We start from the raw sequence: 23,491 nt of genomic DNA on the forward strand, positions 1-23,491 counted from the left end.
CAGAGAGATGTTGCAACTGAAATCATATACACACATGTGTATCATAATAGTATATTAGTATGCATGATGTGCCTAATGACAAATTGTAGTAATTAACGATTTTCCAAAACTTATGTAATCCATTGGAATCAGGACTGATTGGTATAATAAATATGCTATTTAGGCTTTTAATGGAGCACTCAGAGTAGAGTGGATCAAGTGCGTCCATTCAACAATCTTTATTTGTGCCAAGAATGGTTTACTTTTTTTCTTCCAATTGAAGTTTCGGACTGGCTACATGGTGCGTTCAAGTATGTGTCTTTGAAAAAAAAAAAAACTGAAGATTTTTTATAAATTAATCAATCAATTAGTACAATTTTATTTTAAGTAATTAAGAAATATTTTGGTCATATAAAGTGAAAGGAAATTAAATAATATATATTTAATAATTATTATTTCAATACTTTAATTATTATAATACCAACTCAACTTTTGTATAATTCCACACCGTTTGTTTAACATATTTCGTATGTTCCATATTCACCATATATATTATTCTTTTTCGTTTCGTCCGAATCCATTAATTGATCCACAATGTCCGTTTTGATGTAATTATATATTCTAGAACCTCTTAGCCTACGGAGTGGAAGCACATACGAAGTTTATAGCTACTAGAGCAAAGAGTGTGCACTAAAACTCATGTATAAAGAGAGTCTTATCAATACCAGTACGTACCGATGGTCATAGTCTCTGGATATATGTGGGAGTTAACAGCTATAAGAGAGGTGATCATAGTAATAATGAATCTACGATGCTATAAATTAAATGGTGATAATTAATGTCGATCGAGAGTCAAAATTGGATAAAAATTACAAAGGCTAACTAAGAGCATGATTAGTGGGGAGTACTCACAAAGTTACTCCACTATTTGGGCCCCAAAATAATATTAAACAACCCAAAAATGGGTCCATTATCGAAGAATCGATACCCTGGGAAGGAGTTTGAGCAACACTTGAAGAACGCTACGTGGCGACTTGTGAATGGGTGTTTGTTAAATATAAAAGCGTTTTTTTTTTATTTTTTACTCATTTTCTTTTCTTTTCTTCCCCAAAGTCTCTCTCTCTTCTCTCTCGAGAACTCCGGCGAAAGAAATGGCGATTCATATGTAATCGGGAAAAGAAGAAAGAGAGAAGAATCGAGTTATCAATTGGATTAAGCAGTCTGCCCAAGTGATCTTCTTCATTCTTAAGGGTTTCGTTCCTATCCTTCTAGGGTTTGTTCTCTCTCTCTCTCAATCCAATTGCATCGCTCTGTTATTCTTTTTCTTAACGCGTCGCGTCTCTGATTTTTTTGTTTTGTTTCTTCGTCGTCTCTTGTTGCAGGTTTTTTAAAGCAAGTTTAATCTGATTGTCGCTCACACGGCCTCTAGGTGAGTTCCTCTTCTAGGATTTGGCTTTGATCTTTCGGTGATTGATTTATCGTGTTGCTTCCTCTGTTTTTTTTTTTACTAACTTGTTTCTTCTTCTTCTTCTTCTCCTTCTGTCTCTCGCAGGTGCTTTTTGGAAGCATGGCTTTCGTCTCTGAAATCTCAACTTCTTCTAGGGTTTGATCTCTAAATTGATTTCTATTACATAGGGTTTTTTTTTCATTCACTCGAATTCCTTATATTTACTCATATTTCTATTATTATATTTTTTTGTAAATCCAGATTGATTGATTGCGGAGGATAACTGTAGTATTGATCGATCGGCGATTGAGGAGGATACTAAGATCTCTCCCTGATGGTTTGATTGAGGAGGAGGGCACTAAGATCTTCTTGGGTTTTTATTCATTCTTGTCACTCTCTGTTTGATTTTAACGACTTCTTTTCTTTTTTGGGGGGGTCTCACTCTCTCTCTCTTTGTTGCAGGTCTTCTTTTGGAATTACTCCCGAACAGCAAGCTTTGTCAAAGGATGGATCACAACTAGCAGCAATATGAAGGGACAAGTAAGTTTGCAGCCATGAGCTTAGACTTGCTTATTATATATATGTCTTGTTATTTTGTTTCTTATCTCTTGTCTCTAGCTAACTTTTGGTATGCATGTTTTCTTTTCTTTTTTGTTGCATCAGCCTCAAGGATTTGTCTCTTGACTAGCAGATAAAGGCATCAATGGAGATGATGACTTGCCAAAGCGCAAGACCTTTTGTGGTTTCTGGGACTAAGATCTCTCGGTGATGGTTGAGAAAGAGTGGAGTCTTCTCTTTGTTTGTTTTCCTAATCTCTCCCATATTTACTCTCTTTTTTGATATAGTGAAATAACTGTTGATATGGCTTTTTTATTTTCCTCTTAGGAGTTGAAAAACCGACGACCATCATTGTGGCTTATGTAAGTTAACTGATTAACTATGTTCATCTCTCTTTCTTCTTTTACATGAATTTTGAGATTTACCAAGTTATACTACTAACCCTGCTTCTGATGATGTTTTCTCTTTCTAGTTTCAGCTGATTTGTGCACAGGCTCTTGGATTGCCATTAGAGCAGCCAAAGAGTGTAAACATGGAGAGGTTGCAAAAGGTGAAACTTCGTGGGGCTCTTTAAGCTCCTCTCGAAACCACCAGAGGTTTGCTTTTTATTATGAGATTATTCTGTTGTTCTTGTTAAGAGTACAATGTTTTTGTTTCTGTTTATGTGATTTATATTGACTATTTTTACATGTTTGTGCGAGGTCAAATGGAGATCATTTGGAATGATTATTCATGAAGCGGACTGCAGCGTTTTGGATTCTCTTATTTGAAAAGGTATGGTACGACAGCTTTCATATGTTGTTGATAGTTATTGTTTGCGATTGTGTGTTGGGATGAATTAGTGTTAGATTAGGTAATAGTCAAGTCAGGACATTGATGATTGCTTTTTTGTTTGTTGGAGTTCTTAAATACGAATAGTACTTGATTAGAGAGATACTTGTCGAGTAGGTTGTTTTAATGTAATAAATTTGTGGTTGTTGTAGTTAATTTACAACCATAAATTTGAAAACCCAAAACCACTTGAGCTCAATATAAACCCTCCATGTTAGCAGCGGCTACAAAGTTTCTGGAAGAGGGTTGCTGCCTACTACAAAGCTAACTATGGGTCATCTGTTTCAAATGCAAGAGGGCCTACACAATGTAAGGCTAGGTGGAGCAAGATAAACCATGGAGTCAATAAGTTTGTGGGCTGTTACGCACAAGCGAGTTCAAGAAGAAAGAGTGGAGAATCAGAAGATGATGTATTGAGCATGGCGTATGAGCTTTACAAGAACGACAAGGGCAAGCCATTTCTGCTAGGACATTGCTGGAGGGAACTGAAGCATGATCAGAAATGGATCACGGAGGAGTGTAGCCATAAGCGGACTAAACTCGCTTCAGATGGAGCAGGAGCATCCTCACCCGGAGAGTGCAATGATGGAGCTGAGATGAGGCCTCCGGGGGTTAAAGCTTCTAAGAAAAAAGGGAAGAAACCGGCTGTGACTATTGATGTAGAGGATGGTTCTGTTGGTAAGCTAGACAAGATCATTGCAATGAAAGAACAAGAACAAGCGGCTAAAGAGAGACACGGCAAAATGAGACTGCTAGACAGCCTCCTTAACAAGACTGAACTAACAAGTGCCGAACAACTTCTTAGGGACAAACTCGTTGACCAAATGTTGACAAACACTTAGGTTTGGGTTTAACTCTTTTGTGTGTAACTATCCTCTTTTGTGTTTAACTCTTGTTTTCATTAAACTTATGCTATATGTTGTTTGTTTAACACTTGTTTTGTTTTTTGTTCTTTTGTTTCAGGTTTTGCGACAACAAATTAAGGTGATACGAGAAGGGAAACATGTGTTGTCAAAGACATAGATGTGTTGTGTTTACACCCGTGGAGGGGTGTTGTTTTTAGTTGTTGTCTTGTTGTCTTGTTGTCACGGGTCTGTGAGTTGTTGTCTTGTTGTCTTGTTGTCACGGGTCTGTGAGTTGTTAACTCTTTTGTAACCCGTGGAGGGGTGTTTTGTAACACGGGTTGTGAGTTGTTGTCTTCTGTTTTGTTTTGGTTGTCTTGTGTCTTGCAAGGACAGTCACAGATTTGTTTGTGTTGTTTTGTCTTTTGTAAGGGTTGTATTGCCCACTTGGTACTTTGTGTTTGCTGTTAAGACTATATATTCACTTCTCCTACTCTTTCATCGTTTTACATCAATGCTTTCTGATTATTCTCTTCCGATTATTCTCTTCTCTTTCATCCTATCTTCACTTCTACTACTCAACCAAATAAAATTTCCTTTGCTCAACCTTTTCACTTCTACTACTCAACCAAATATACCTTGTAACCTAAACCCTTTTCCTATACAAAATAAATCACACTTCCCATAAGCCTTCTACTATATCCAAATTGCAAAAAAATGTCTAATTGGAGTTCCGATCAAGAAGTTGATGATATTGTAGAAGAGGAAGTTGATAGTATAGTGGAGATGATCCAATACAACTACACTCACCCATATGTACCACCAGCTCCAATAATCCGAAGAGTGCACATTGAGAGAGACCGTGAAGAAGGCCACACTCGGTTGTGGAATGATTATTTTAGTGATAATCCAACTTACACTAACGCTATGTTCCGTCGTCGCTTTAGAATGAACAAACCATTGTTCCTTCGTATTGTTACCGCTATTGAGAATGGAGTCCCATACTTCAGACAAAGGCGAGATGCTACTGGAAGGCTTGGTCTTTCTGCACTTCAGAAATGTACGGCAGCTATTCGTTTGATGGCTTACGGATATACGGCAGATGCGGTGGATGAATATTTACGACTCGCTGAAACAACCTCCCACAAATGCCTTCTACATTTTGTTGAGGGAGTTATAAATTTGTTTGGCGACGAGTATCTGAGAAGACCTACACCGGAAGACCTCCAACGATTACTGAATATTGGAGAACATCGCGGTTTCCCCGGAATGATAGGGAGCATAGATTGTATGCATTGGGAGTGGAAGAATTGTCCCACTGCATGGAAAGGACAATATACACGTGGATCTGGTAAACCGTCAATCGTACTAGAAGCTGTGGCATCACAAGATTTATGGATTTGGCACGCATTTTTTGGACCACCTGGTTCGTTAAATGATATCAACGTCTTGGACCGCTCCCCTGTGTTTGATGATATCCTAGAGGGCCGAGCTCCGAGAGTTAGATACGTTGTCAATGGACGGCAATACAAAATGGCGTACTACCTAACGGATGGTATCTATCCCAAATGGGCAACTTTCATCCAATCCATTACACTTCCACGTGGTCGAAAAGCAAAACTCTTTGATCAATGGCAAGAAGGATGTCGTAAAGATGTAGAGCGTGCATTTGGAGTCTTGCAAGCTCGATTTGCAATCGTGAAGAATCCCGCACTTTTTTGGGATAAAGGGAAAATAGGGAAAATAATGAGAGCATCTATCATCCTGCATAACATGATAGTGGAAGACGAACGACATGACTACAATTTCTACGATCCAGCGGAATTCCATCACGGAGAAGGAAGCGGAAGTTCTCATGTCGATTTATCATATTCTACAGATATCCCAACAAATCTACATAATATGATGGGCATTCGAAATGATGTTCATGATACACAAATGCATGATCTTTTGCAAAAAGACTTGATTGAGCATATCTGGCAAAAATTTGGTGCAACCGCACAATAAATCTTACTCCAAACTATGTTTAATATGTATAATATTTTGAATTTTATAAAATATGTTTACTATTCCGTATTTTGTAAAATATGTTTAAGTTTGTAAAATATTGTTTTCTATTTTATGTAATATAAAAAATTTAAATAATTGTTTTATCATTTTAGATAATTAAAGTTTGATAATTAATAAATCAAAATTAAAAAATTATTATTTAAATGTTTGAGTAACCTCTTTGTAGTTCTCTAGTAATAGGATAATTTTACTTAGGTTCTCTTAGAGTTACTTAACTTAATTTATGATTATTTATATAATTAATTAATGTAAGAGTAACCATGGTGGGTTACTCCACTAATGATGGTCTAAGTACTCGTCCTGTTGTCCTACCATAACCTATATATATACGTACATAAATCTAAAACGAAAAAAGATATATAAAAAAAGAGTTATAATGATTACTTCTTGGTCGGAATCTCACGGGTGTTTTATATGCTAGCTCAGAGTAATCATTGAACTGTATATTTTTCTGAGCTATAATTTGAATTAATTAGTATTAGTCATAACAACTGCTCTAGAAGTGAGCACGTCACTGTTTTAAAGCAACCTAAAACTGTCGAATTCCTAAATCAGAACACTTATAGAATAATAGAATGATACCAATAATATAATAATATAATGTTTGAAAGTTTTAATATGTATTAGAAAGTATTTTTATTTAACAGATCCAAACAGGCCATGTAAGACTATAAGAGTCTCTGTTCTTTCTTCAAAAAACGATTCTGGACCTTTAAGAAGAAAATTAAGATGATAAGAGATCATACACGGTCTTATATGGATATAGTCAGTATATATATATAACCAACCTTAATAACGCTCAATATTCCAGGATTTCCAGCCAAATTAGTTTTTTTCTCGATCTAAATAATTTTAGAGAGATAAAAAGGAAAACTAAAAATTGAAGAAACTATATGGAAGAGAAGGTGAGACATCGGTATCACACGGTCATGGAGATCAGATGAGGTACATAAGAAAATTAAACATATATATACATATAGACACACACACGCATCCTCTTCTGTCTTGTTTTTGGATTGTTTACACGTACGTATGCATGCTGTATGCAATTACGTCCACGCACATGTGCTTGTATAAAGTTTAAACTAAAGCTACACATATAGAATTAATTATATACACACGTTAAGCGGTATAGTAATCATGCTTGTTTTTTTGTACAGTATAGAATTTTTTGATAAAGATGTTTTGTGTTGAATTAATGCATATAAATACCTCGATTAAAATTTCTGTATAGAATTAATGCATATGTATGTGTGTCATGTTTTTGTTAGATAGACAAGGAAAACATAAATTTTATAATATACTTAAAATATTGAAGAGGATATAACTGACATTAATGTCATCTTTGAATCAAAATATAAATGGTTTAGTTTGTGAGAAATTAAAAAACAATTATAGTAATTAGTTAGTTAGTTCCGATAAATTGAAATTTATACGTAAGATGTAAATGTAGATAGACAGTTGTAGAAAGAAACAAAAGGAGTAGAGACAGAGATACGAAGGTAGAGGTGCAGACATGAATTATGCATAAATATAGATTATATAGAGATCCTATCAAAAGAAAAAAATGTAGTATAAAAATAGATTAGATAGGGTCCAAACACAAACAATGAATGATGAATGCTAGGGTTCCGGATGCAACGTGATTATGTCGCTAGCCGTAGTGGCAGTTCATGAGAGGACAACTTTTATGTTGTTTCTTCCTCTCTCTCTCTCTCCTTCTATGCAATAATTTATAGCACCAAAAGTAAATTAAATCAAACGTAAGTATTTCTTCAATAAAATTTGCTTACATATACACTACATTTTTTACCTTCAGAATAAACCAAATCAAAAGTATGAAAATGAGGATTAAGAGAGTCTTGAATGGTCGATCAAGGTAAGGAGAGTGACCGCTCAAGCCTCAAGTCAATTGCTGTCTAACTTGTCTTTAGCTTCGATCGGTCAACAAGATGAGAGAGTATTCAGATTCACGATTAACACGGAGGGTTACTGGTCAAGTTTTTGGGTTCACCACACTTAGTTCTGATTTTTGATCCACAGGTCTTTATTTGGAACTATTCTTTGATATATTTACGATGGAGCGGTCATGGTAAAACATCCTTTTTAATTATGGCATCGGACTTGAACTTGGTTTCATTCGATTGAACTAACTTTGTTTAGATATTTCTCGACCAAACTGTGTTTGCTTATAAGTTGTATATAGGGACTATTGTCACATGGGTTATACATGCCAATGTTATTATTCCTTTCATTACCTCTCTATCCAACATGGACGGTACATGGCTTTCAATGCTCTCTCTCTCTCTCTCTATCTCTCTCAATGTCATGGATATATCATATATGTATGCTAATTATTTATCTTCGTTTAATTTATTCATAACCAGAATTAATATAACCATCAAATTAATAAAAATTAAATAGTGTAAATGGTTCTCGTAATCTAAAACGTGTATTTATAATTATGCTAATGTTAAGCTGTCTGTACCATTGAGACGAGACACATAACGAAACTTATATAACAACATTACATATATAAAATTCAACGAGTGTTAATCTAGAATAAATTGTATTTATTTACTACCAAAGTAGAAAATTGAAACCTTGTTTTAATCTTCTTTTTATTAAAACGGAAGTACACCACTTCAAATTGGTAGAGTTTATATTTTTAATAAATGGTTACAAATAGGTTATACATATATTATAGATTATTCCATATATTAATTGGTTACATCGAAATATTGGGTGCAACTATAATTGGGGATATTCCAAATCCATATATTAATTGGTTACACCTATATATTGGGTACAACCTTAATTGGAGATCTTCGAAATTGATGATTGATAATTAATATATTAATGGTAACAAATAAAATCGTGGATATTCCAAACTGTATTTCTGTAAGATTTAGTCCTATATCACGTTGTTTCCAAAAATCTTTAAACACAATATTACAAATTTATATTTCACAGATTTTATTGATAGACCACATCGTTAACCAAGTTATTAAAGGGATAAAAATATATGTGAATCATAAAAAACGAATAAGATCGTCCTAATTTAACAAGATTAATCGATATCTCCGAGATTGTATTCTGAAATTAAAAATAAAATCTTAATCAGAATTTTCAAAATTTTCAAAATTTTGTATAAAATAAATTTTAACCAGTGTTATAGCACTGATACTTATCTAGAATCATTAACAATATAAAACTTACAAAATAGGTATTGAAGCCATTGTATTTAGCATATGATTTTATGACATAGTGTTTTATCCAAAAAAAGTTTTTAAAAACAATCACATAAATCACATTATATATAAAAATCACAATATAAATAAAATAAATTTTAACCCATGCTCTACGGGTCTTAATTTAGTCTGATGTATGATGTTTTTAATGTCTTAGGAAATCTAATTGATTATTAATAAAATGGAAATTATGACCAATCGTGCTTGTTATAATGGAAAAATCGCTTCTTCTTTTTTAAATCCATAATCATATATATATATATATATATATATATATATATGAATCTTGTTGGAATGCACAACACTATCCCTCCAAAGATGAAGTCCAAGCTCATGAACATGAGTCTTTTTACAACCGGGAACGTAAGTCCGATCCATATACATGAGAATATCCCTAATCATCTGCAAAGCTTTGTTGTGATCATTCCATTTCCTATTAAGCAATTCTAAAAAAGCACCTCCTTGATCTTCTTCAATAGAATTACAAATCTCTTTGAGATGAAACGTCATAGTGGTAACAAGTCCAGTATAAAGCTTTTCCCCAAATTTATGTAGAACTATGTTGTAAGCGTTTCTGAAGGAAAGAAACCAATAATAACACACAATTTCAGAAACAACAACAAGTACAAGTAGCTAAAAAAATCAAAAGTGGGAAGATGTGAAACCCTGTAAAGCTCTTCGAAACTGAATCCACTAGCGTTGTGATTGTAAATCTCATGAATCGCATGTTCGAGGATCTTCCAAGTCTTATTTGCGTATTTTGGATCAACCACGACTCGTTGCTTAAACGCTTCAATCTGGAAATTTCTCTTCCTTTGATTACTCATGATGTTGGGAACTGAAATCGGAAACCCCCAAAAAAACACACCAAAGAGAATCACAAAATCACTTCAAAGAAAGATAAACAAATATAGAAAAAAAGCAGGAACGAAGATCGAAGAATTGATTAAAACCTTAATTAGCTCTAAATTGAGGAGGAATCTGAAGAAATCGGAGGTTAGGTTTTTTGTGATGTTGAAGAAGGGAGAAGAAGAATTTTTGAAGGTTGAAGATGATGATGATAGCAATGGAGCGGAACCAAAAAAAAAAATTTCTTTTTTTCGTAATTGTCTTCTAATCCCAATGGTTTTGATTACCTCCTTTGTTACTTCGTCCCCCCTTGGTTCGATTCTTTTGATCGATCAAACCCGCAGAGAAAATAACAAAATGCGTTAACGGGCTTTTAAACCGTTTTACGAACGTGCCTGAATTAAAAACTTATCCAAGTAAACGCCGAATTAAAAAAAACTTATTCCAAGTAAAACGATGCCGTTTCAAACGAAGCCGTCACTTTGCTTTCATTCAGTAGAAGAAGAAGATGAAGAAGAAGAAGAACACACTCCTTTGAACCAAAAAAAAAAGAAGGTAATTTTTTATTTGTTCATTATGTTTTTTTTCTTCCAGCAATTTCTTCTCTTTGTTATATATTTTTACACCTTATAAGTATTGAAAATTGTTGAGTTTTTGTTTCTTTCTATGATTGTTTTTTTTCAGTATACCCAAAAAAAGAGTCGAATTAAAAAAGTTGCGATTTTTTTGGTTCCTTTTTTTTTTTGAATTCTGAGTTGAAAAGGTTTTTATTATTTAAAGGTTATAGTTTCCTGTTTGCGTAAATTTAATGCTTCTTGTTCGGACGTCAAAGCAACGCTTACTTTTTGATTTCGACTGATATAAATACTCTTAACTTTACTTTTTTTATTTCTCTGCAACTTGGGATTTTTATTCTTTGCTCTTTTACTTTCCACAGATAACATCGATCGACTGGTACTCTTCTCTCTTATCTTTAATCCCAAATTTAGGATGTTGTTCTATGATCTGAGTGCATAAAAGAGTGGAGACATTGGCGTTTCATATATACAATTGGAAGCATTGTGAATGTAGACGTAAATCCAGGTTAAGGGCTTTAAGTGTACGTATGTGAGTATAGCTGTCAATTGGGCGGGCAGACCGTTGGCTTGTCCAGTCCAAATACAAACGGGCGGGCAATGGTCTGGACCAATAATCAAATGGTCCAATTGGTCCAAAGACCAAATTGGACCATTTCTCGTTGTTTAGGCTTTAGCTAAGGGTTATGTGTTTTGAATTGTGGTGATTTTTGTGTTCGTTCTCTGGGTTTCAATGTCTCGTTGTGTTTCAAATATTATTTTGAAATTTTACTCTACAGCATTGAAAGAACTCAAACAAAGTTGGCTGATGTTATTATCAGGATGAAGATAGCTAACTTGCTTGTTATTGCTTGCCGTGTTCAAAGTATATATATGTAACCTTCAATTTAGTTCTATATTATATTAGGATTGAACCAACTTCGTGTAACATATAAAGCCTGTACATATTTGCATTACATTACAAACATTGTGATGAAACACACGAAACATTCTCGTCGTCTTGTTGGGTTAGTGTTGTTTAGTGATATGATATTCCTTGCGTTTCAGATTGATCCAACCAAGTACTCGGCTGGTTCCAGAATTTTGCTGAAAGAGCAAGGAGACATTACTCTTCCGTTTGCTTGTAGACATGGTATTGTTCTATGCTTTACTAATTGAGCATTGAGTTGTGAATGTGATAGATGTGTTGTTCTAGCTATATAGTTCTCTTCTTGAACGTTTTTCTCACTCGCTTTTGGATTCCAGTTAGTTCTTTGATTTTTATTAGATTTTGTTCTGTTCTTGTGACGTTTTCTTGTGGTGATGGATCTGTGTTTGCGTGTGTTTGTTTCAATGTTGGATTGGAATCATAATCAGCTAAGAATTATTACAGAACATTAGCTAGTTTGTTTGAGAATCGAATACTGATGAAGTCTTTGTTTTCTTTCCTTTTTTCTGTTGTTTTGATCAGGTTTGTTATGTTCTTGTAAGGTTTACTTGTGTTCGCATATGCATATATGGTGAATACAATTGCACAAACAAGAACATGAATCTTTGTGGTGCTATTCGTAGTTTTGCTTGTATTTATGTTCTTATTCGTAGTGAGCCTCTTACTTCTTTGTAGTTCTTTGCTATTCTTCTCGAGACTCATTGTGTAATCTATAATATGATCTTGTTTTCGCAGGTCAGGAAAATGGATTTGGATACTCAAAACTTGATTGATCAATACAACTTGGCTGATGAAGACAACTTGTGTCTTGAAGATGAAGATATACCGCCAGAAACTCTTGGTGAGAATGAGATCGTACCTCAGGAAACTGCTTCTTTTAATACTGCACAAGGTACAAGTAGTTCAAAACCTTCTAGTAGACGTCATGCTAGATGTTGGAAGAACTTCACACTAGGAAAGAAATATGTTGATGGACCTAAGGTTGGTAAACATGATGGTACATGCAAACATTGTAAGAGGAATTATTGTTTGAATCTAAGTCGAAATGATACTAACACCATGAATCGCCATATGAGATCTTGTTCAAAGACTCCTGGGAGTACACCTAGCATTAATAGGAAGCTGGGTATGGTTGTCTTTAAAGAAAAAATTGTAGTGGCTTTAATTCAGCATAATCTCTCATATTCCTTTGTTGAATATGAAAAGATTAGGAAGGCTTTTACTTATGCTAATCCTTCTATAGAGTTTTGGAGTAGAAATACTGCAACATCAGATTGTTTCAAGATTTTTGAGATGGAGAAAAGTAAGCTTAAGACAGTTTTAAGTAAAATCTCTGGTAGGATTTGTTTGACAACGGATTTGTGGAGAGCTATAACAATAGAGGGTTACATTTGCTTAACAGCTCACTATATAGATGTTGATTGGGTTTTGAAAACCAAGATACTATCTTTTTGTGATTTTTCGCCTCCTCATACTGGTGTAGCTATAGCAATCAAGCTTACTGAGTTATTGAAAGATTGGGGAATAGAGAAGAAGGTGTTTACTCTAACAGTAGATAATGCTTCTGCAAATGATACTATGCAAGGTATTTTGAAGAGAAAGCTACAAAAAGATTTGGTTTGCAATGGGGAACTTTTTCATGTAAGATGTTCAGCGCACATCTTAAATTTGATTGTGCAAGATGGTTTGGATGTGGAACTTTGGATAACATCACATATAGTATTAAGTATGTCAAGGGATCTCAGTCTAGGATTGATTTGTTTCAAAACTGTATGGAAACAGTTGGAATTCAAGTTGAAGCAGGTTTGGTTTTAGACGTTTCCACTTGTTGGAACTCTACATTCCTAATGCTTTCTAGAGCTATTCAGTTGAAGGATGTATTAAGAAACATAGCAGAGGTAGATAGGAATTATAAGAATTTCCCATCTGATGTGGAGTGGGAAAGAGCAGAATCGATTTGTGATCTTCTGAAACCTTTTGCTGAAATTACAAGAATGATTTCTGGTTCATCTTACCCAACAGCAAACTTGTATTTTATGCAAGTGTGGGCAATTAAATGTTGGTTGAGAGATCATGAAGATTCAAGTGATGAGATTATTTATTAAATGGTGGAGGATATGAATGTGAAATTTGACAAGTATTGGGAAGAATTCAGTGACATACTTGCAGTTGCTGCAATTCTTGATCCAAGATTAAAGTTTCCATTTCTGGAATATTGTTACAACACTTTGGATCCTTCAACCAGTAAGTCAAAGTTGGCCCATGTCCGCAGCAAAATGGCGAAGCTTCTTACACCTTATCAAAAAAGCACAAGCAACGTTACCACAACCAGTTCACAAGTTCCAAGAAAGAGTGTTCCTTATGGATATGATGTAAGTAAACTCTCTATTTTATCTCTGTTTGTTTTGCTGGACGTTAACTTGTTTGTTGTGCATTATTTTAGGGATTTATTCTTACATTTCTCAAAAGACTGGTGGTAATGGTAAATCCCCTTTAGACACCTATTTAGACGAGGAGGTGTTAGATATTGTCTCATTTAGGAGTTTGAATCTGATTGGTTATTGGAAAGACAATGCAAATAAATTTAAAGAGCTTGCATTGATGGCATGTGATGTCTTGAGTATTCCTATCACAACGGTTGCATCAGAATCATCTTTTAGTATTGGCAGCCGTGTTCTTAATAAGTATAGAAGTTGTATTTTACCAACTAATGTTCAAGCATTAATCTGTGCAAGAAACTGGTTTAGAAGATTTCAAGATATTGGTAAGAATTCTACTTTTTATTTGCATTTGAACTATATTGGTAATGAATTTTTAACTTTATTGATTTGAATGTTGTAGGTGATGAAGAGTTCAAGTTTGTTGAAGAGGAAGGGAATATTGTTGCTGTCTAAGTTCAACTAATGTTGGTTTATCTACGGGCTTCTTTGCAGCGTAACTATCCATTCTTCGTCTGTTTTTTTGCAACAAGTGAATTGGAGAATCTTTGTAATCATCAGCTTCTAGTAGATAACTTTGTTGTCGATGATGATGATGAAGAGAGTTCTGACATAATATGTTATCACTTTTGCAGCTCGATACATTGTTCATTTTTTTGGTATCAGACGTAATGAGAAGATTGCTTGCTACGTCACTGTCAGGGGAGAGAAGGCAATGCAGCTTTTCTGATTCTTTTAGATTTTCAAGTGAATATGTTATCACTTTTGTAGCTCGATACACTGTTCGTTCTTTTAGATTCTTTTGTTTATAAAATCTGAAAATTGTTTTGTTTATGAATTATTATGTTTCTGATAATTAATTTGTAATATTTTAGAAGAGAAAACCTTAGAAAAAAATAGATTTTATTAGATTTTATAACAGAAAACAACAAAATAATATTCAGATTTTATAACAGAAAACAACAAAATAATATTCATATTTTATAAAAGAAAACAACAAAATAATATTCAGATTATATAAGAAAAAATAACAAAAATAAAGCTCAAATGTTATCACTAAAAATAACAAAATATTGTCCAAATGGACATGGGCATATTTTGGACTTTGGACCACTATCCATTCTGGACCACACCCATTGAACACTGGACAGCCCATTTGACACCTATAGAAGTAACTAGGCTCTTTATATTTTACGTACGTATTATGATTTCATTTCCAACTTGCAAGTTATATATTTTAATGTATTATGATTTCATTTCCAACTTCCAAGTTACATTAAAAATAAGAATTTCTAAAACTCTCCTATAATTAAGAGTACCTCGTACTCTAATGTTCAAATGATTTTACTTTTTCCTTTTGACGTTCAGATGATTAATTGTTGGCATTGTTGGAATTTATAATTGATCTCCATGTGTTCTTTTTATATTACATTCATATATTAGTATCATCCGACCACAATTCTTTTAGAAACATTTTTAAACAACCATTGTATTGCCCCCAAAACGAAGAAAACAATTGGAAAAAAAATATTGTAGTCTATTCTTGGTCGATCGAATAAGACTTCTTTTTTTTTCTTTTTTTTTTTTTTTTTTTAAATTTTTTTAAGAAGAAGAAGAATAGAAGACCATTCTCCACTTCGTTCTTTGTTTGACTATTAGAAATTATTTTGTTGTCTTTGAAGAAAAGTATAAAATGGAAAAGTATAAAATGAAATAATTCTCCGTTTTTTTTTTTCTGGGATTGTCAATTTAAAGTATCTTACAAAAAAAGATTCAAAAACAAAATCAAAGAATTGCGTAAAATCTATTTTGCGTGTTTATATGAACGATGCACAAAAACACCAGTAAACCAATTAAACCGGTAATCTAACAGAACCGCTAGCCGTACCAATATGTTGAACCGACGACGTTCCTTCACCGTCCTTATTGACTCCAACCCTCGGCGAAGGAACCGGAGTCGTATTCCTCCACAGAAACGATGGGTTTCTTAGAAAAGCCCACCGGTCTGCTGGAACCGAATCACCGGTCGGACTTGTCACTTCATTTGTTTTAATGCTGCCGGTACCACATAGTCTAATCGAACCATCATCCCGGTTCCGCCACAGAAACGACGGCGTTTTACGGAATAACCACCTGTCCGATTTAGCCCTCGACCTATCAACCGGTTTACCACTCGTGGAGCTTCCTCCTCTCGGTAAAACAAGTAAACTATTGGACCGGTTCAATTTCCAATTCGCCATTATCTTCTTCCTTAAATCTTCCGGTAATCTAAGCGTAAACCGGTCGGTACTCTCTCCAGGTAACACCACGGAATGCCCCGTCGTATGCGACCTCGGGAATTTAACACGTGGGAGTTCCACCGCCGGTTCGGGTATCGCCGATTCAAGATCCATTTCAACCACCACATCCGGTTCGACCGGTTCAGCTATCTGCGTCGTCTCTTCAGCAAGATTAGTCCGACAAACAGGACAAGTCACGTGACCTTGTAGCCACGCGCCGATACACTGAGGATGAAACACGTGATCACATTTAGGCAACAAACGCAGCGTTTCGTCGTCTTCGAACTCATTCAGACAAATCGCACACTCCAACGCTCCTTTGCCGATCTTCTGAGTCTTCACTTCCGAGTAGACAAAAGTCGGAAACGTCTCGATCGTCTCCGCGTCTAACCCACGCGCTACCGTCGCGTTGGTCACTCTCCTCCTCGCTGCTCCTCCCGTGGGAAGTAACGCTGCCGTCGACTACTCCAGTACAGTGACGTAAGTAAACGGTGAAGAAGCCCATGAAGAAGAGAGCTGCGATTACGACGACCACGACTACAGCCATGGCTGGACTAAGCTTGCCGCTGTAAGCATACTGGTCATTTCTCGGGTCGGGTTGGTTAGATTCACCCGATGCTAGAGATAGTAGTAGGGAGAACAAGACAAGAAGTGGTAAAGAGATATGCTTTATGGGATTCATTGTGATTCTTGAATCCCCAAAAAGTTAGTTATGTGTTTTTATTCCGACAAGAGAGAAGTTTATAGAGAGGTTTGAAAAGTTTTGAAGAAGTCGTGGAGAAGAAGCGAGGAAGGTTAGGGGATATGTCATAAGCAAATGTGTCACTTTACTGAATGCCACGTGGATGAAATATGAATTTTCCAACTGAGGAAGGCTGTGAATGTCAAAATTGTTGGGTGATTCTCAGAAGAGGTTGACTTGGTCCAGAACTCTTCTTCGTTCATTATCGTATTATGTATGAAACGTATCTTTTTTAGTTATAGTTGGTCACATAAGTCAAACAATAATTAAGCAGAACATAAGCGAAAATAGCAGTAAAAGTATGTAAAAATCAAAGAGAAAAAAGCTAGAATATTAGAAATAACGTATAGAGTGATTTGACCCAAAAAAAGGAGGTATAGCGTGAAAACATAAAACTTATACAAGAGACTGTATTGGTGTGCACCAATTATCAACTTTAACTAAAGCATACACAAACTGTAGAAAGCGGCGTGGTCTCCTTGAATCCGTAGTGTTACTGCTTGTGCACCTTCCACAAGAGAATGTTGGCGTCAGAGCCGTGCCAAGGTTTATGGTGGCCAGAAGTGATAAAACTAAATTTGACCCAATGTTCAACAAAAAATGTTTGTAATAATAAACGCTAAAAAATGTCTACCAAAAACTATTATATAACAAAAAATATTTCGAAAGAGTGATTCTTCTCCCTTTTCTCCCATAAAATTATTAACCAAATCTCAAAAATCATTTTCTCTAAATAATTTTATTTTAACAGATAAGATATTAAATAGAGTAAAGTATGCTTTAACCTAAGTTTATAAGACTTTGTTCTATTTGTTTCCTCGTTCCTTTAACTTTTTTATATTTTAGTTTTTTTTTAATTCTTATTGCTACTTAGAACTTGGGTGATCTAACCAATTGAGCCTGCTTAATTAAAGGTATTTTGTAGAAATATGCCTCTTTAAGTGTTTCTCAAAAATTTGATGCCGTAGGCTAAGGTTTCTTTTTTATACATTGAGGCACGGCCTTGGTTGGGGTTATGGTGAAAAACTCTACTTTCAATCAAACAAAAACTCATAAGATTATTTATGATGTCTTTACCTTAAAGCTGGTATTGGAAACCACAAAGTTCCAAAGACAACAAAAGAGTAGCTATTATGTATTGGTATCCATTTCATGATAGTTTTTTTTTCACTAACAATAATCTTTTTCCTATGGGTGAATTAGTCCAATAACCAAAACAAAAAAACTATAGTAGAAAATAACGCTATATTTAAAAAAAATTAGAAGAGTAGGATGAGGATAGTGTAAAATTACCAATTTAGTGTTTTTAAGTAGTGGAGGGTAGTGGTGGTTGTTGGTCGGCATGGGCAGACAGCGGCGGTGGCCGGCGGAGGTAGCCGGAGAAGTTGGTCGGAGGTGGCGGCCGGTGGTGGTTGCCGGAGTTCGCCAGAAAATGTCGTCGGAAGTCACCGAAAAAGTTCGCCGGAAGAAGAAAACTATACCCTAAAAAATTGTACATTGAGAACCCAAGTGGTGATGGTGATAAAAAGGTGAAAGTGGTCGCCGGAGGTGGTTGCCGGCGGTGGTTGCCAGCAGTGGTTGCCGTAGGTGATGACTGGAGATAGGGTAATGAAGGGGTAAAAATTGGCATTATACATATAATATAAGGTATATAATTAATATATGGTTAGTGTAGTTAGTTTATAAATTATAGTATCTTTTTTGGTTATACAACCCAATTTCCCTTTTCCTATTTTGTGTTTTTTTTGTTCTTTTGCATAGAACCAAAAGAAAAAACATGGAAAACACAATTTAAGGTTATATAGAGACAATATCTGAACACCATGATTGGTGATGATAAGAGTCTTGTAAGACTATCTCCAACGGGAGATCCATCAAGGGAGTCTAAGTCTAAAGTGTTTAAAAAAAAAATGTACATAAAAAACTTGGAATCGAGTCCAACTTTGGAGTTTTTGGAACCGAGTCTAACTACATATGTTTCAATTGTGGCTGGTTGGGTATGTGTATTAGACAAAAAAAAAAGTTCCCTGATTCTTTCTTATTTCATGGCTGATTGTGATATTCGATTCTTCGATCAGCCGTGATCATCATCCGCCGCCGCCATCGTCAATTGGCACAAGTTTATCACTATGATAAGATCAAATCTCCTCATGTTTGTATTCTATTATTTGGAGAATTTTGCAAATCGATTGATTTTTTTTTTTGCTAAATAAATCGATTGATTTACAAACATGCAAAACTCTATTATTCGGTTTGCTATAGTAAAGAGAAATTTGCTTCAATTGATTTGCTATAGTAAAGAGAATTTTGCATGTTTGTATTCTATTATTTGGAGAATTTTGCAAATCGATTGATTTTTGGATACAAACATGCAAAACTCTCCGAATAATAGAAAACAAACAACTATCATATTTTAATTGTGTTGGTTACTCGTTATTTTCTAATCTATTAGTAGTGATTAGGACCTTGTAGATTTTGAAAGTTTAACTCGTCAAAAAATTAGAAATTTTTTTTCCCCGTTTACGAATATAAGATGAAGCGAGGCAAAATGAATATTCCAATAAACTTTCGTACTTTAAACTTGGCATTGTTCTGGTTTTATGAGAAACTAGGAGAGTTACCCGCACGCTTATGCGGGCAGTAATTTGATAGAAAATAAATTCAATTTTATTTTTTAAATTACTAATTCAGGGTTTTTTTTTAATGTTTAAATTTTTTCAGTTACATTTTTTAACAATGGAACAAAATAAAAGTATTCAATAAGATGTTTACTATAGTATTTTACATATGTAATATATTTATTAAGATTTTAAGGCCCATTTTCAAATTTTCAAGTATTTAATGAGCCCAATACATTCGTTATGATTAATTTTAATTAGAATAATATAGGAAATGAGATCACTATGATCTCTGAAATCAATGAACTAATGTACTTTGGTCTATTCTTTGGTCTATAAATATATGAACTAATGGTATTTGGTTAATTCTTTGGTCTACAAATATATGAACTAATGTTCTAATTGACTTCCTTCGTTTAGACCATTGAGATAATATAGAAAGCAACCCATATAAGGGTTTCTAGTACTTGGTCATACAAACATTTAAAATATTATCAAGTTTTCATATACAAAAAATTTAAAAACTAATGTGCCTTCAGCTTACGTCCTTGTAGTTTCTCCTTCATGCTCCATTACATGATTTATGTAATAACGTCCAGCAAATTCCGAGCTGAAGATATAGAAAACACATTCATAAGTTAAACCCTAGCATGATACACTACTTGATTTTAATGAACATTTCAAAACTTACATAGCCTTGTCAAGTCCTTCAAACTCCGGTTTTATAAATATTTTGGAGGAGGCCAGTGTGTTTATAATACACGGTTTACCTAAGGATGTTTTAAGTGTTATAAAAGTTTGGTAAATGATTATACCACATAGTGTTTAGCATTTGTTCAATCAAGCGAGTGTTATTAATAGTAGATACCTTCATACTCTCCAACCCTCCAAAAATGCAGTACACAAAACACCGGTTCGGTTTGATATGTGAGATGGCATCCAGATGACTCCCATGAAGACATAAAACGGGTAGCACAGTCGCTTACTGCACGACACTTGATAGTTTCATTCCTACAAATGTAGATAGTCGAAACATTTTATGAAAGAGTCAAACTTATAAATCTTAGTAACATGATAGGTGGAATAAATGTATTTTACCTGCCATTTAATAGCGTGAAGACAACTTCATTATAATGATCTTTGTTGTCCTTCATAGCTACTACACATCCGCAAACATCTATTGTGGCAAAAAGTCATTTTTTTCCCAATGAGATGAATGAATATTTCCAAAATCTATCATCTACATATAACTATTTTGGTAAAAAGTTCTTTTTTGTACTTTTCTATAGGAGGGACCAATACACAAAGTTTCAAATTTCCTAAAAAGTCTCTAGATTCCTTAACACAAAGATTTCATAACTATATTAACAGAGTTTAAACATCTATTTTGACAAAAAGTCAGAAATTGTCTTTACATTGAATAAATGAATGTTTCCAAAACTATTTAACACTCACATATAACTATTTTAGTATAAAAGTTCAATTTGTATTTTTCTATAGAATGGACCATTACAGAAAGTTACAAATTTCCTAAAAAGACTCTAGATTTCTCAACACAAAGATATCAAAAACCTAAATTCACGGAGTTTAACTTTAACTATTTAAAACTATTTTAAGAAAAACGTACCAAAAGAGATGGGATGATGGATTCTTCCACGGAAAATATCATCCAAATCTTCGAATCAGAAATAATTTCTGGAATTTATTGGTTGGAGCAGAGTCATGGTTGTTTCATCCGTAAACTTGATCTGATAAGGATGATGGGTATTCCTAATATCATACCATTCATCCTCGTCAATGTACTTCCGGAGCTTGCATGGTGTAGTTGGTACAAAGACGGCCTCAATTGTGTCACCCTTCAAAGTTTGATAATCATAGTGTAAGTAAAGTATGATTTAAGAACTGTTTAAAATCAGACATAAGTAGAATTCTCGTTCTATTAACTACTCTAACCTTTTCGTCCACAAGAAGAAGAACCCATTTTGTGAAGAATTCGTTGACATACCAAGAATTTAAGACCTTGGCGTGGATACACCATCTCGTCCTTCCGGGATGAAGTTGAGATATATAATGGCTCCTCATGATTTCCACAAATTAGGGTTTTCCTGTTTATCCTCTGTTAACGAAAAAGAAAAGGGGATTGGGGATTTGTAAGAATACAAACAGTCACGATTAAACGTTGCGTCTAATACGTTTTAGTATCTTTCATTTTCCTAGACTATTAAGTATTTTAAATAATTTATATTATATGTATAATAACAGATGAAAGTAGTGATATAGCTAATAATTATATTTTTCAAAACAACATTGTTGAAACTAATAAAATGTAATGATGTGAAAATTTTTAAACAATATGTTCTTACACCATCTACAATGTATATATGTAAATTTTCTTTTATAATATAGAATAAGACAATATTAGGAAAATGGATTTCTCTAATTTGAAAGTTTATATGCTAATGACATAGCAATCTTATTATTTGAGATATGTTAGAGTTAAACATTTTAGTGTCTTACCTTTTTTTTGACTATAGAGTATTTTTAATCAATTAATATTATATTTATAATAACTGATTAAACGTAAATTTTATTGTTAATATATAAACTTAAAGATATAGCTAACAATGATATATTTTCAAACAACATTGTTGAAACTAATAAAAGGTGATAAGGTGCAAATTTACAATAATATGTTCTTAGAGCATCTATAATATAGAATAAGACGATAATAGGAATATGGTTTTATCCAATGTGAAAGTCTACATCCTACTGACATAGCATTCTTATAATTTGAGATATGTTAAAGTAAAATATAGTAATTAATGGGGCAAGCAAAGATTTATAAATATCATAAAAATCAAATTATTTTAAGAGATAAAACAAAGTTCAGCTCTAAAGATCCAAAAAAATAATCCAATTACAAACCATAATTAAACAGTCTCAAATACCTCTTTGAAAACAACATTAAGTGTTTTATTATGGCATTTCCCATCTTTATCTGTAATTAACACCTTCAATCCTTCTCTGGTTGTGACTCGAGAGAAGGCAACATAAAGCTGTCCATGTGTGAAAACCGGTTTCGGTAGAAACAATCCAACATGTTCTAGCGTCTGACCTTGACTCTTGTTTATAGTAATTGCAAACGCCACAGTAACAGGAAACTGTCCTCGCCTCATACGAAAGGGAAACTTTGCATAAGGTGGACTAACATACATCCTAGGGATAAGTACTCTATCACCAACCTTTTTTCCTGTCACGATTCTTGCTTCGATTACATGATTGGCCATCTGAGTAATAATTAGCCTCGTACCGTTACAAAAACCTCCCCTAGGATCTATATTCCTTAGCAACATGACAATAGCTCCTATTCTCAATGTCAAAACATGGCTTGGCAATCCGGAAACTTGTATACTGTTTAAGAATTCCTGAGTGTAGATCATATCATCACGTCCGCTTGTATCCGACGTTTCAATACTGTCAGAGCTAAGATATCGTCTCTCCTCACCTGTAAATAAGATAATTTAGGAATTTTATATATGTTTTAATATTAGTATGTTTTTTTAAAAAAACGTTTACTTGTATATCCATATTCCATATTCTATTTAATTTGCATACCTGGGAGCTTAGTAAGCATAAACTGATTTATCTTATCAACATTGTCATTCCTTGGACTTAAAATAGCTCTTTCACTAAAGAATTTTGGATCAGTCTTCCTTGCGAATTGTTCTCCGTAAATCTTTTTAACTATTGCTTCAATAGGATTTTCACTTGTATTAATTAACAAATCATCCGGAATTTCAATCTCCACATCCCCACAATCTGACTCGTTGATTTTGCCATCCCCGATATCAAGAAGCCACTTTGAAAGAGTAGCGAGAGCACCTGCATCCATACTATTACGTGCCTTGCGAAGTCTCAAATTTTTGGTAAGTTTAAGAACTTTACAACTATTCCAAAGAACAGATGAGTTGATAGATGCTAAAACTGTTGCTACTCTTCCTCCTTCCATAATAACAGGTACTATTTGTCTAAAATCACCTCCTAAAACAACAACTTTACCTTCAAAAATCTGGTCAAACCTCAT

General features: G+C 34.1%; 2 protein-coding genes, 3 long non-coding RNA genes and 1 pseudogene across 5 annotated transcripts; 3 read left to right on the forward strand and 3 right to left on the reverse strand.

Annotated features, from left to right (window-relative positions):
- The first annotated feature begins 871 nt into the window (after positions 1 to 871).
- Positions 872 to 2,353, forward strand: LOC104707058 (uncharacterized). Its single transcript, XR_015563094.1, has 7 exons — positions 872 to 1,252; positions 1,362 to 1,408; positions 1,532 to 1,582; positions 1,688 to 1,799; positions 1,889 to 1,966; positions 2,090 to 2,208; positions 2,312 to 2,353. It is a non-coding gene; the product is annotated as an uncharacterized LOC104707058 (long non-coding RNA).
- Positions 2,354 to 3,234: 881 nt separating this feature from the next.
- Positions 3,235 to 3,657, forward strand: LOC147939942 (glutathione S-transferase T2-like). Its single transcript, XM_087461087.1, has one exon. The coding sequence runs from the start codon at positions 3,235 to 3,237 to the stop codon at positions 3,655 to 3,657; it is 423 nt and encodes a 140-aa protein (XP_087317213.1).
- A 3,639-nt stretch (positions 3,658 to 7,296) lies between these two features.
- LOC147939943 (uncharacterized) lies at positions 7,297 to 8,015 on the forward strand. The gene is made up of 2 exons (XR_015563194.1): positions 7,297 to 7,490; positions 7,771 to 8,015. It is a non-coding gene; the product is annotated as an uncharacterized LOC147939943 (long non-coding RNA).
- Positions 8,016 to 9,283: 1,268 nt separating this feature from the next.
- LOC104707059 (uncharacterized) lies at positions 9,284 to 10,171 on the reverse strand. The gene is made up of 3 exons (XR_754541.3): positions 9,932 to 10,171; positions 9,644 to 9,816; positions 9,284 to 9,552 (listed from the first exon to the last, which is right to left on the reverse strand). It is a non-coding gene; the product is annotated as an uncharacterized LOC104707059 (long non-coding RNA).
- A 5,303-nt stretch (positions 10,172 to 15,474) lies between these two features.
- On the reverse strand, positions 15,475 to 16,808 carry LOC104707060 (E3 ubiquitin-protein ligase ATL31 pseudogene; annotated as a pseudogene).
- A 4,281-nt stretch (positions 16,809 to 21,089) lies between these two features.
- On the reverse strand, positions 21,090 to 23,491 carry LOC147939944 (uncharacterized). The gene is made up of 3 exons (XM_087461088.1): positions 23,023 to 23,491; positions 22,650 to 22,912; positions 21,090 to 21,263 (listed from the first exon to the last, which is right to left on the reverse strand). The coding sequence occupies exons 1-3, from the start codon at positions 23,489 to 23,491 to the stop codon at positions 21,090 to 21,092; spliced, it is 906 nt and encodes a 301-aa protein (XP_087317214.1).

The sequence above is a fragment of the Camelina sativa genome, chromosome 8 (assembly GCF_030686135.1).
Source record: "Camelina sativa cultivar CO46 ecotype springtype chromosome 8, ASM3068613v1".
Classification (NCBI taxonomy): Eukaryota; Viridiplantae; Streptophyta; class Magnoliopsida; order Brassicales; family Brassicaceae; genus Camelina; species Camelina sativa.

Excerpts from the sequence above, each read along its gene's own strand:
- LOC147939942 (XM_087461087.1), top strand. The coding sequence starts at position 3,235 with ATGGCGTATGAGCTTTACAAGAACGACAAGGGCAAGCCATTTCTGCTA.
- LOC147939944 (XM_087461088.1), bottom strand. The coding sequence starts at position 23,491 with ATGAGGTTTGACCAGATTTTTGAAGGTAAAGTTGTTGTTTTAGGAGGT. Across the intron at positions 22,913-23,022 it reads TATGCTTACTAAGCTCCCAG|GTGAGGAGAGACGATATCTT; the intron begins GTATGCAAATTA and ends TCTTATTTACAG. Across the intron at positions 21,264-22,649 it reads GAATCGTGACAGGAAAAAAG|GGTGACACAATTGAGGCCGT; the intron begins GTTGGTGATAGA and ends CAAACTTTGAAG.